The sequence below is a fragment of the Carlito syrichta genome, unplaced genomic scaffold, assembly GCF_000164805.1.
Source record: "Carlito syrichta isolate Samal-C Ts95f unplaced genomic scaffold, Tarsius_syrichta-2.0.1 Scaffold314005, whole genome shotgun sequence".
Lineage (NCBI taxonomy): Eukaryota > Metazoa > Chordata > Mammalia > Primates > Tarsiidae > Carlito > Carlito syrichta.
In genome coordinates this window covers 532,032-545,564 of record NW_007258101.1, presented here as the reverse complement: position 1 = coordinate 545,564, position 13,533 = coordinate 532,032, and the positions used below count along the sequence as shown (strand labels likewise).

Sequence of the window (13,533 nt, the reverse complement as noted above, 5' to 3'; positions counted from 1 at the left end):
AGTCCTTGTTGGATAATTGATTTGCAAATATTTTCCCATTCTTTGGGTTGTCCATTTTCTTAATGGTATCATTTGAAACACAAAAGTTTTAAATTTTTTATATAACCCAATTTATCTATTTTTTTCTCTTGTTGCTTGTGCTTGAGTTTTATAGTTTTACCTCTTACATCTAGGCCTATGATCCACTTTTGTTAATTTTTTATGTTTGGTGTGAGGAAATGGGAGTTCAGCTTTATTATTTTACTTATGGAGATCCAGTTGTCCAAGTACCATTTGTTGAGAAGACTGTTCCTTCCCCCATTGAATTGTCTTGGCACCTTCTCAAAAATTAATTGTATGGGTTTATTTACTGACTCTTAATTCATTTCCATTGATGTACATGTCTGTCCATATGCCAGTGCCACACTGTCTTGATTACTGTAGCTTTGAAGTAAATTTTGAGATCAAGAAGTGTTAGTCTTCCAACTTTTGTTCTTCAAGATTGTTTTGGCTATTCTGAGTCCCTTGCATTTCTATATGAAATTTAGGGTGAACTTTTCAATGACTGCCAAAAAAGCAAGCTTGGATTTGAATTGGGATTACATGGAATCGATTTGGAGAATATAGTTGGCCCTCTATATCCGTGAGTCCACGTTCATGGAGTCAGCCTGGAAATATTCGGGGGGAAAAATGGGTGGCTGTATCTGTACTGAACATATACAGACTTTTTTCTTGTCATTATTCCCTAAATAGATACAGAATAACAACTACTTACATATCATTTACTTTGTATTAGTTATTATAAGTAATCGAGATATAATTTAAAGTATATGGGAGGATGTACATAGGTTATATGCAAATACTACATCATTTTATTTAAGGGACTTGAGGATCTGTGAATTTCAATATCCTTGGTGGGGGAATATGACCTGGAACCAATCCTCCACAAATACCAATGAATATTGGTATTATAATATTAATATCCTAACAATATGAAGTCTTATGATCTATAAACTTGTCAGACTTGTAACATTCTTTATTTCAACCTCTCTACTAATCAAAAAATGGATAGAGAAGGTGACTTACCCAAGGTCCTGCCGTCTATGAATGACAGAACTGAGACTCACTCATGCACTATGTGCAGTATTCTTTTTACGTTTCATCGTCTGGTGTTTTCCTTGTGTGCTACTTAGTCTAATGTCAATTACAGACAAAGGAACATCTGTGATATGCAGAGGCAATGAAGAAAGGATCAAAATCATGTTCTTGTTTTATTCTCTAAATCAGAAAGGTTTACATTTGTAAAGAGAATAATTTTTTTATATTGAGTACCAAATATAGCAGACTATAGAGGTTACTGGATTAAAGTCAGGTAGTTAAAACTGAGTTTGGCCGGGCTCGGTGGCTCAGCCTGTAATCCTGCACCTTTGGGAGGCTGAGGTGAGTGAATTGCCTGAGCCCGCGGGTTCGAGACCCACCTGGGCAGCGAGACCTCATCTCTACAATAAATTTTAAAAAATCAGCTGGGCGTGGTGGCGCATGCCTGTAATTCTGGCTACTCGGAAGGCTGAGGGGAAGGATTGCCGGAGCCCAGCAGGCCGAGGCTGCGGTGGCCGGGAGCGGCCACTGCACTCCAGTCTGGGCGACAGAGTGAGACTCCAACTCAAAAAAAATAAAATAAAATAAAATAAATAAATAAATAAATAATAAAACTGAGGTTTTGGAATTATCAAAAAAATGCTTGCAATTGGAATTGCTTATCCAAACTTGATGCTCTTAATTATATAGGCACTTTAATTGGAATTAGGAGTAAGATGCATGTGATAACGTACTAGTCAAAAAGTTAAAATGTAAAATGGGGAGCTCTCAATTCACAATTAATATAAATATCTTTGCAAAAGGATTGCACCTATGATTTTATTTGGCAAAGATAGTAGTTCTGTTGTTTGATTTATAGGGAATAATCCTCTTACATTATAACTCTTTATATGTAATGTTTTTTGAAAAATACAAAGGGGGACCCAAAGAACCCTGCAATTTATTTATAAAATGTTGTGTGTTCTTACATGTTTATTTTTTCTTTGTTTGCTTTGTTTGTTTTTTAGAGGTAATGTCTTTTTTTTAACTTTTAATTTTTTTATTTTGAAGATGTGGGGTACAATTCAGAGTTGGGTATACAGATGTTCATTATGCAGGTACCCTTGTTGATGAGTGTTCCTGTGTGTTTAAACTTCAGTCACCTTCAAAATACTCTGTTTGATGCAGTACACCTATCAAGATGCTTTTTCCACTGCTCAGAACAGTTTTTGAACTCGTCCATTTTGATGCCTTTTAGTGCTTCTGCAGAACATTTTGTTTTTTGTTTCACCTCTTCCACATAGTTTCCCTTTGAGGGCTATTTTCTTCCAGAGAAACAAAAGAAAGTTGCCAAGGGCAAGATCAAGTGAATAGGGAGGGTGGGCACTAGGGACCCACCGTTTTTTTGTTGTTTTTATGTGGCCAAAAACTGCTGGACACTGGGGGAGCAGGGGTAGGTATGCTTGTAAATCACTAGTGAAATGGGCAAATAAGTTGAAAGACTCTCTGAAAAAAATGCACTGAAACTGAGCGCAGCCTCTTACAATAATGCTGGCTGGTACACTGATGCTGATGGGTTCCTAAAACACTTACCTAGTGGGAGAACTCTGCCCTCTGAAAGATAATTTTAGGTTTTTTGAGTCTCCTTTCATATTTGCCTTCCTGGCCTAGCATATATATTGAGATTGCAAATGATGAAGAAATTATATTGGTTAAGGGAAATGTTATTCTGTTTTATTTCTTTAGCGGAAGATCCATCCAAAAGCTATGTGAAATTAAGAGACTTTGTGCTTGTAAAGCTTTGTCAAGGTTTGCCCTGTTTTTCCCGGGAAAAGTTAATGCAAGGATTCAATGAAGATATGGCGGTAGAGGCACAACAGAAGTTCAAAATAAATAAGGTATTTTTATTCTGTAGGAGGAAAATGTTTTTATTTTTTTGATAAAGTACATACTTAACTAAAGCATTGTTAAAGACATTAAGAATACATAAGAGGGAAGTAGCAGTGGCTAAGAATACAGGCTCTGAAGCCAGATTGCCTGGGTTCAAATCTGGCTTGACCACTTAATCTGTGACTTAGGGAAATTTAGTTTACTTCCTTGTGCCTAAATTTCCTCATTAATAGAATGGGAAGATAATAGATGTCTTGGCTATCTTAAGTGTAACAAGCAGAACAAAGATGGATCTTATTTTTGCTTTAAAAAAAAAAGTTTAAACTGTAAAGTAGCTGTACCCCTGCAGACAATATTGTTGGGAATTGGGGTTGAAATAGAACACATATATTTCTGTATATTTTTAAAATTTTAAAGTAGTAAGTCTTATGATATTATAGGAAAAATAAGATGGGAGTTCAGAAAAGGGTGTTTATTATTACATTTACATAAGCAAGGGAATCAGTAGTTATTTCATAGAAAGGGATGGGTAGGTTTTGGATTATGAAAGTATGCAGAATGAAGGTTATTCTAATAATGAGGAGTGGCATTTAATACTATTGAACATCCCTCCTTTGGTTTCTAAAGCACTACAGTTCCTGGCTGTCTACCTCCCACTGTAATCATCTTTCTTGGGATACTTTCACTGGCTTGTACTCCTCTTTCTATATGTGCTCCTTAAATGCAACTCTTCCCCAATGTTTTTTATTCAATACTCATTTCTTCTCATTCTACTTTTTCTACCTGGAAATTTTTATCTAAATTTCCAACCCAGATATTCCCCTGGAGCTCCAAAACTATATAACCAAAACATTGCTAGTCACCTTTGACAAACAACTCAATTTGAACTGTAGTTTTCTTTCCTTTTTTTTTGTTTTTTTGTTTTTTTGAGTTGGATTCTTACTCTGTCACCCAGGCAGAGTGCAGTGGCATGCTCACCGCCACCGCAGCCTCGACCTGCTGGGCTCAGGCGATCCTCCCACCTCAGCCTTCCAAGTAGCTGGAACTACAGGCGTGTGCCACCATGCCTGGCTAATTTTTTAATTTAATGTAGAGATGAGGTCTCACCAAATTGCCCAGGCTAGTCTCGAACTTGTTAGGCTCAGGCAATCCTCTCACCTCAGCCTCCCAGAGTGTTGGGATTATAGGTGTGAGCCACTGTGCCAGGCTTGAACTGTAATTTTCAATCTTGTCCTGTACTAAAACACTTCAGTAGTTTCTTAGCTTAAAACAAAATACATATTTCAGAAGTAATTTATATCTCCAAACTGTATTAAACCTGTATTTATTAAGATTTATTTAGTAGCTCAGCTTTTGAAAGAAATGGAATATGAACTTTAAAAAAAAAAAGGATCATGCTTGTTAAAAAAAGAATTTAAATAAAGATACCATCACAATCTGAACCCTGCCTGCCTTGCTAGCTTTGGCTTCCTACCACTTTGCTACATGCTCTGGCTTTACTGATCCTCTTGCTATTTCCCAACTGTGTCACATCTTTCTTCCCTTTACATATACTATTCCCTTTCCTGGAATACTCCCATCTATTTGCCTGGGCATATAGTACTTACTTTTGCAGGCTTAACTCAGGTGCCCTTTCAGGAAGTTCAAATATAATATCATTTTCCCAACCTAGCCATAGCCTAACTCACTGCTCAAATAAATATATAAGTGAAACAACACAAACAGAAAAACAGTGTTTCTTGTACTCCCTTATAAGTGGGAGCTAAATAATGGGTGTACATGGACATATAGATTGGAATAACAGACAGGGGAGACTACAGAAGATGAGAAGAAGGCGAGGTGAGAGTTGATATATCACCTGCTGGCTACAATGTGCACAGTTTGGGTAATGGGTATACTAAAAGCCCAGACTTTACAAAAAATCTGTACTTGTACACCCTAAATATATAATGTAAAAAAACACAAAACTGTGGTTCTCTCTTGACTTCAGTGATACCAAAACTTCCTGATTCTTCTGATATTTGACCCTTTTTTCTGTCATATGCCTGCCTTTTAACTCTCACTGAACTATAGGGTTGCTGATGTCTCCCCTTTTATCACTATGTTATACTTTCCCCAGGTGATTTTAACCAACCTTATGGTTTTAACTCTTACTGATGTAGTGATATTGTTTAAATCTTTATCTTTAGACTAGAATTTTCTTCAGATTTAGATGTTCTGCTGCCTGCTAAATCTCCCCTAGGATCTGAAAACTCTCTCCTGACATTTCTCACATTCCCAGGCTATACTACCATAATACCCTATGCATATTCTCTCATTCACTTAGCCATACCTCAGTCATTTGTGTTACCTGTTAGACTGTTTGAGGGCAGAGACTATCTTTTATTGTTTTTCCTTTGGTATACAGAACAATTCATTGCCCATGGATATTAAATATACCCTGTGTTCTTTTGGGAAAGTCACCAGTTTTTAATTTGAAAATGTTCACATTTTCCTTTTCTTTCATTTATTAGCAACATGCTAGACGGGTTTATGAAATTCTTCGACTACTGGTAACTGACATGAGTGATGCTGAACAATACAGAAGCTATAGATTGGATATTAAAAGAAGACTAATTAGCCCATATAAGGTAGGACTTTGACGAGTCTTAAACATTGTATTCTTATCACTATTTAAAACAAGGAAAGCTGGGTATGGTGGCTCATGCCTGTAATTCCAGGACTTTGGGAGGCAGAGAAGAGAGGATTGCCTGAATCCAGGGGCTCAAGACCAGCCTAGGCAACTTGGTGAGACTTCGTCTCTACAATAAATTTTAAAAATTAGCCAAGCGTGATGGCGCATACCTGTGGTTTCAGCTATTTGGAGGGCTGAGGCAGAAGGATCACCTGAGCCCAGTGGTTGAGGCTGTGATGTCCATGAGCATGCCATTGTACTCCAGCCTGAGCAAGAGTGAGATTCCTACTTTAAAATGAAAATAAAATATAACATAAAATAAAATAAATGCTAGGAAATTCCAGTTTATGGGAGAGTCTAAATCATTTTGTAAAATTAACTTGTACAAAAGTGAAAATATTCTCCCAGTTATTTATAAAAATTCTCACTCATAATTTTCCAATGTAAGTTATAAATATTTTTCATTCATTTAAAAATGAATCCCAGCCGGGCTTGGTGGCTCAGCCTGTAATCCCGCGCCTTTGGGAGGCTGAGGTGAGTGGATTGCCTGAGCCCGCGGGTTTGAGACCCGCCTGGGCAGCGAGACCTCATCTCCACAATAAATCAAAAAATCAGCTGGGCGTGGTAGTGCACGCCTGTAATTCCGGCTCCTTGGAAGGCTGAGGCGGAAGGATCGCCGGAGCCCAGCAGGTCGAGGCTGTGGTGGCTGGGAGCGGCCACTGCACTCCAGTCTGGGCGACAGAGTGAGACTCCAACTCAAAAAAAAAAAAAAAAAAGTGAATCCCAAGGATAGTCTACCATGGTTGGGTTGTTTTTCTTTCATTTGTATGCATTTTATAAAAATCTCAATGCCGTGATTCTTCCCTAACTAATCATCTTGTTTTTCCAAGTTTCTTATCTTGCTGTTTGTTACATATATTCTCTTGCTGCCTTCTTAAAAATAGCCTTGGTTCCCATTTATAATCTCCATACTTTACTATAGCTGAAATTGCAACTTAGTATTGTTTACTTGTTTGTTTTTTTTTAACATACATTCTTCTTGCCCCTTTTCCCCACTTTTTCATCTTCCATATATTCCTCCTTTTAATGCAAAAAATTTCCCTCCTAGATCAGGCTGGCCTTACCATTTGGATATTGTTCGTGCCAATTTGTATGAATGAGAATTTGCTATCTAGTTGCAGCTGGGCAACAAGCTGATTGAGGAGAATTATTTACTCAACAAATAATTTTTGAGCACCTGAAATGTGGTTGCTACATTTATTTGCACTATACCTGTAACCCAGCACAACAGCTGGGAACATAAATGACCAAGTCGAATCTGTCTTAAAATTTGAGAAGGTAAATTAAATAACTAATGAATAGTTAATTTGCCAAGTACATATAGTTCTGGTTTTCCTGAATACATTTAAAGAAAAGTATTATTTGCCATAGAGTCTTCTTTATAGAGCCAGTCTTTTGAATGCTGATGGTTTATTAGGTCACACTACGCCTTGCTGAATCCCAACTCTTTTTCCTTTAACATCTTGTTACTTTGCAGTGCAACTGTATATCCTAATTTGTCTTTGTAATTCTGTTCAAATATATCACATTCTGAATATAAAAATAATTATTTGCCTGTGACAGATGATTTTATCTTGAGTTCATATATAGACATATAATTCTTCATAGTGTCAATTTCATCTAGCAGTTAAAAAGATTTTTCTATTTTGTGGACCACCACCTGCATATCACATATGTTGTAATAAATTATAATGGTCTCCTTAAAAATTGTCCAAAGTATCATTTTATTCTTTGAAATTGTTAATTCAGAGACATCAGAAAATAGAAATGATACTTTCCAAAGATTTGCCCTTTAAGTTATATTTAAGTGCTCTTTAAGTAGCTATAAGATGTCTTTATGATTACATAAAGACATAGAGAACAGTATAAATAGATGGCAACATTTAAGAGTATTAAGACTTAGCCGGGCTCGGTGGCTCAGCCTATAATTCCACACCTTTGGAAGGCTGAGGTGAGTGGATTGCCTGAGCCCGCGGGTTCGAGACCCGCCTGGGCAGCGAGACCTCATCTCTACAATAAATAAGAAAACCAGCCACGTGTGGAAGCGCATGCCTGTAATTCCGGCTACTTGGAAGGCTGAGGCAGAAGGATTGCCGGAGCCCAGCAGGTCGAGGCTGCAGTGGCTGGGAGCAGCCACTGCACTCCAGTCTGGGCGACAGAGTGAGACTCCAACTCCAAAAAAAAAAAAAAAGTATTAAGACTTTAAATAAAATAATTAACTTATTGATTTACATATTTCAGATATATGGAATCAAGATACCCAGTTTTGAGGGTTAGTCTTTCCTTTTACAAATTTGTATGACTGGACAGTTTATTAACATCTGGGTATTGGGCTTCTTTTCTGTAAAATGGAAATGCCTCTGTAGTGAGAATTTAACAGTGTGCATGTTTTTAAGATGTTTTTTGAAAAGTCTTTGGAGTTTATATGCCTTAACGTTATTATTATTTTAAAATTCTTTAAAAAAGAACCTTATCTCAGTACTTGACAAAAGAGACCAGTTCAGCAGGTAGAACTTAATGGGACCCGAGATTACATTTGTAAACCTTCTTGAAATTTGTGAAAACTAGACAAGAAGAAAGGCCTATTTTCTGGAAGTGAACTTACATTCAAGTTAAATGCTAATATAGGTAATTGATGTTAATGCCATCCTTAATTAACCTATCTAGTTTTAGTTGAATATTATAAACAGCTCTAATCTATGAAAGAATTAATTTTTTTGTTTTGTTTTTTGAGTTGGAGTCTCACTCTGTCGCCCAGACTGGAGTGCAGTGGCTGTGCCCGGCCACCGCAGCCTCGACCTGCTGGGCTCCGGCGATCCTTCCACCTCAGCCTTCCAAGTAACTGGAACTACAGGCACGCACTACCACACCTGGCTAATTTTTGATTTATTGTAGAGATGAGGTCTCGCCAAGTTGCCCAGGCAGGTCTCAAACCCGCGGGCTCAGGCAATCCACTCACCTCGGCCTCCCAAAGTGCTGGGATTACAGGCTGAGCCACCGAGCCCGGCCTATTTTTGTTTTTGGGGACAGAATTATTCTGAAGCCTACCTATTTCTCTAGCCATTCCAGTCTTAAGGAGTTCTATCTTTCAGTATTTCATGTATATTCCTGATGTATGTAACTTTACAGGATATAGGTGTTCTCCAAATTAGTTTTTTTAATTCTTCTTTTACACATTTTTTAAAAAGTTAATTTGTAATACATCATATATATATACAAAGTGGAATATGTACAGGTTAAGCAGTATTAAAATTAATAAGACAAATAGCTCAAATTAGTTTTTTAAAAAATTGAACGAGGCCTGGCTTGGTGGCTCAGCCTGTAATCCTAGCACTTTGGGAGGCCAAGGCGAATGGATTGCTTGAGCCCACAGGTTCGAGACCAGCCTGGGCAACTTGGTGAGTCCTCGTCTCTACAATAAATAAAAAATTATCCGGGCGTGGTAGCACACACCTGTAGTTCAGGCTACTTGGAAGGCTGAGGGGGAAGGATCACTGGAGCCCAGCACGTCAACGCTGGGGTAGCCGTGAGCATGCCACTGCACTCCAGTCTGGGCGACAGAGTGAGACTCCAACTCAAAAAAAAATTGAATCATACCTTAAGTGCTCATGAGGAACTTATATATACTTTTTTATTTTTTCCATAAAGCTATTACTTGTATTTTTTATTCCTAGGTACTTTAAATTTAAGGGCACCAGAGAGGTCTTACATTTAATTCATAGATTTACTACCTTGTCGAGAAAAATTACAATAGAGACTAATTCTGACATACATTTGAAAAAAAATCAACAATGAAGAAATTGAAAATGGTAAAAGGGGGAGAGACAAATTGGGGAAATAAGCTTTTCCAGAGAGAGAGATTTTAAAACAGTATGTTACTGGCAGGTGATTTATTCTATAGGTTATTTGGAACAGAACTGATAGTCTAGACATATTTAAGAATTTAATATGATAGTTCTGTAAATATATAAGAATTTGTTATAATTGGAGGCATCTTAAGGCATAGATTAATAAATGTTATAACTAGTTAGCAATTTAGAAAAATAATCTATATTCCTATCACACACCAAAATAGCTTCCTAATGTATTACCCTGTATTTCCCAAATTGTTTCCTTAAATTAGACACTCTTATACAGGGCAGTTATGCCCCTTGTCAGAAAAATAACTTTTACAGAATACAGAGTCAAAGAGTAAGGAATATATTGTCTTTTCAGTCCTTAGGAGCAATAAATTTCGAATTTTCATGATGGTTTAGTACTAATATTCCAAGTGTAATCAGTAGATGAGCAACATTAGCATCACCTGAGAGCTTGTTAGAAAGCAGAATCTCAGACCCTATCCCAGACCTACTGAATCAGAATCTGCATTTTTAAAGAATTATCCAGGTGATCTGTATGTACATATACATTTGAGAAGCACTGCTTTGGAGAGGCTACTTACAATAAAGTTTTATTTTCTTCTTTCTGTTACAGTAGCAACCTTGTTTACTTAGACCCTCCAATTCAGACCCAGGATCAACCTAATTTTTTTTTTTTTTTTGTAGTGTCAGCCTGTTGCAATAAAGGCTTAATGCCTGTACTTTATTGTACCTTGTTTTAGAAATGTTTGTATGATTATTTTTTTTGAGTTGGCGTCTCACTCTATTGGCATACGGCCACAGCCTGCTAGGTTCAGGTGATTCTTCCACCTCAGCCTTCCAAGTAGATGGAACTACAGGCACGTGCCACCATGCCCGGTTAATTTTTTGATTTACTGTAGAGATGAAGCTAGTCAAGTTGCCCAGGTTGGTCTCGAACCTGCGGGCTCAGACAATCCTCTCACCTCAGCCTCCCAAAGTGCTGGGGTTATAGGCATGAACCCCGGCCATATGTTTATAAATTTAGCTTTAAAGTGTAATCATAACACATTTGCTTAGTATTACAAAATTATTAAGGTCCTCCTCAATAAACATTTATTAGTTTTTAGGATGAGTTTTTAGAGTTGTTGATTTTTTTCTTTTTCCATTTCTTGAAAGGCAGTTTGACAATAGGGACTGAGAATATAAACTCCCAACCATTTGAATCCTGGCTACTCAGCCAGGATTTCACTAGTATGAGCCTTGTCAAAGTTACTTAACTCCTCCATCCCTTTTTTTTTTCTTCCATCTTCTTGATTATATGAGTTAATTTATGTGATTTTGGATCTCTATATAAAGTCAACTCTTTATTATATGCTCTAATAAAAGAGGATTGATATGATAATCTAAAACATGAAAGCTTTACATATTGCAGTGTTGCCACCCAACCAGGAAGTTATTCTTTCTTCCCCCCATCACCCAATACTTTCTTCCTTAAATCTGCCGTCTCCTCCATCTCTGCTGCTGCTCACTCAATCTAGGCTTTCATCAACTCTGGTTTGAAGTACTGCAGTAGCTGCTAACTCAGCCCTTCAGTCCCATCCTGAACATCATTGACACATCATTGTTCTGACACAGTGTCCTGCATAAAAGTTGTTACTAGCTGGGCTCAGTGTGGCTCAGCCTGTAATCCTGCACTTGGGAGGTTGAGGTGAGTGGATTGCCTGAGCCCGCGGGTTTGAGACCTGCCTGGGCAACTTGGCGAGACCTCATCTCTACAACAAATCAAAAAAAAAAAAATTAGCCGGGCATGGTAGTGCACGCCTGTAGTTCCAGCTATTTGGAAGGCGGAGGCAGAAGGATCGCTGGAGCCCAGCAGGTCGAGGCTGCGGTGGCTGGGAGCGGCCACTGCACTCCATTCTGGGAGACAGAGTGAGACTCCAACTCAAAAAAAAAGTTGTTACTACCTCCCTTTTGCAAACTCCTTAGCATAGTGGTGTCCTTCTTATTAAAGTGGGAGGGTTTAATATGATAATGTATGTCTGGAACTTAATAGAGACTCATGTGCTAGCTAGTTCATACATTTTTAAAATTATGACAATTTTTCATTTATCTTTCTGAAACTTTTCCAACAGTTTATGGGCCACAAATTAGTTTGTGGCCCTTAAATATATCACTGGGTAAGGGAACCTAGGAATAAGCATAGTGGTAGAAAAATGCCAGCTTGGAATTTAAAATTGTGTGATTAATTAATAATTGAATAGTGGAGTGAAGTGTAATAACACTTAATGTCAGTTGTCGTCAGTTAGTGCCTTTTCTTTATTAAAGAAATGTTTGAGTGTCTACACTGGCTAGAGTTCCCTACTAAGCTTTGGAGGGAGCTGCTAGTCACATATCTATATTTACCATCATTTAACAAAAATACCAGGTCTTCTTCTGAACTCCTAGAGGGTTTGCAACTTATGGCTAACAATATGTTTAAGCTTCCTTAAGAAAAGAAATGTATGGGACAGGTTTGGGCATACTCCTACTATTCTTATTTTTAACAATGTAAAATTAAAATTATAAAATAAAGAATATAGCTAGGCATGGTGACTCTCACCTATAATCCTTGCACTTTGGGAGGCCTGGGTAAGAGGATTGCTTGACACCAGGCTCGGTGGTTCAGCCTGTAATCCCAGCACTTTGGGAGGCTGAGGTGAGTGGATTGCCTGAGCCCGCGGGTTCGAGACCCGCCTGGGCAACTTGGAGAGACCTCATCTCTACAATAAATCAAAAATTAACCGGGCGTGGTAGCATGCACCTGTAGTTCCAGCTACTTGGAAGGCTGAGGTGGAAGGATCGCCGGAGCCCAGCAGGTGAAGGCTGCAGTGGCCGGGAGCAGCCACTGCACTCCAGTCTGAGTGACAGTGAGACTCCAACTCAAAAAAAAGAGGATTGCTTGAGACCGGCCTAGGCAACACAACAAGACCTCTCTCTACAAAAAATAAAAAAATCAGCCAGGCGTGGTGGCACGTACCGTCATCCCAGCTACTTGGGAGGCTGAGGTGGAAGTAATGCCTGAGCCCAGGAGGTCGAGGTTGCAGTGAGCTGATTATGCCACTGCCTCCATCATGGGGTGACAGAGTGAGACCTAAACTCACTCTGCTTTGTTAGTCTAACAATAATTGTTATATACAATATAAAAATAACGTATCTGCTTTCTTAGCCTAACAAATGTGTTTGTTGCTTAGAAAAAGCAGAGAGATCTTGCTAAGATGAGAAAATGTCTCAGACCAGAGGAATTGACAAACCAGATGAACCAAATAGAAATAAGCATGCAACACGAACAGCTGGAAGAAAGCTTTCAGGAATTAGTGGAAGATTACCGACGCATTATTGAACGACTTGCTCAAGAGTAATATACAACGTACAGGAGGCTTGCAAATTTCTGTACAATGTGCTGTGAAAAATCTGATTATGACTTTAATTTTAAGATCTTGAAATACCTTACTTACATTGAAAGTTATCTATCTTTAGTTGAGTATTTTCTTTGAAAGATTGTATATTTTAAAATACTGTTTAGAGTTTATGGGCATATATTGCATTCAGAAAAAGATATAGCTTCTGAAATACCACTGCAATTGCTTCTCAAACAATATAATAAATGCTTTGTTGTGAATCATGTGTGTTGATATGCTTCTTAAATACTTATGGTAAATTTTTCTAGTCTTGTTAAAAAAACCCTTAGATTTTAGGCTTTTATTATCATTCTTCCAAACACTTAGCTTCTAAAAGTTTACATCTGACACTTTTAAGCATTTCTTTAAGGTCATCCTAGTAATCTTGTTTTTTCAATATGATTTTTCATAATAGGGAATGTTCCTAGTACAGGTTTGTTTTGTTTTAAATAAACTCCTATTAGCTGTTTGTTGGGAGTAGGCAGATAAGAGAGAGAAAGGAAACTAGATACAGCCTAAAACGTAAATTTTTGGCATCAGTATTAATTGAAGGTAATTTAGAAGTTAGCATAAACGT

The 13,533-nt window shown here is 37.8% G+C and overlaps 1 protein-coding gene across 1 annotated transcript; it reads left to right on the top strand.

The window, feature by feature from the left end:
- Nucleotides 1–2,777: 2,777 nt before the first annotated feature.
- LOC103273341 (histone acetyltransferase type B catalytic subunit) lies at nucleotides 2,778–13,131 on the top strand. The gene is made up of 3 exons (XM_008070757.2): nucleotides 2,778–2,954; nucleotides 5,460–5,576; nucleotides 12,750–13,131. The coding sequence occupies exons 1-3, from the start codon at nucleotides 2,778–2,780 to the stop codon at nucleotides 12,915–12,917; spliced, it is 462 nt and encodes a 153-aa protein (XP_008068948.1). The 3' UTR covers nucleotides 12,918–13,131.
- Nucleotides 13,132–13,533: the final 402 nt, after the last annotated feature.

Excerpts from the sequence above, each read along its gene's own strand:
- LOC103273341 (XM_008070757.2), top strand. The coding sequence starts at position 2,778 with ATGTTATTCTGTTTTATTTCTTTAGCGGAAGATCCATCCAAAAGCTAT. Across the intron at positions 2,955-5,459 it reads AGAAGTTCAAAATAAATAAG|CAACATGCTAGACGGGTTTA; the intron begins GTATTTTTATTC and ends TTCATTTATTAG. Across the intron at positions 5,577-12,749 it reads GACTAATTAGCCCATATAAG|AAAAAGCAGAGAGATCTTGC; the intron begins GTAGGACTTTGA and ends TTTGTTGCTTAG.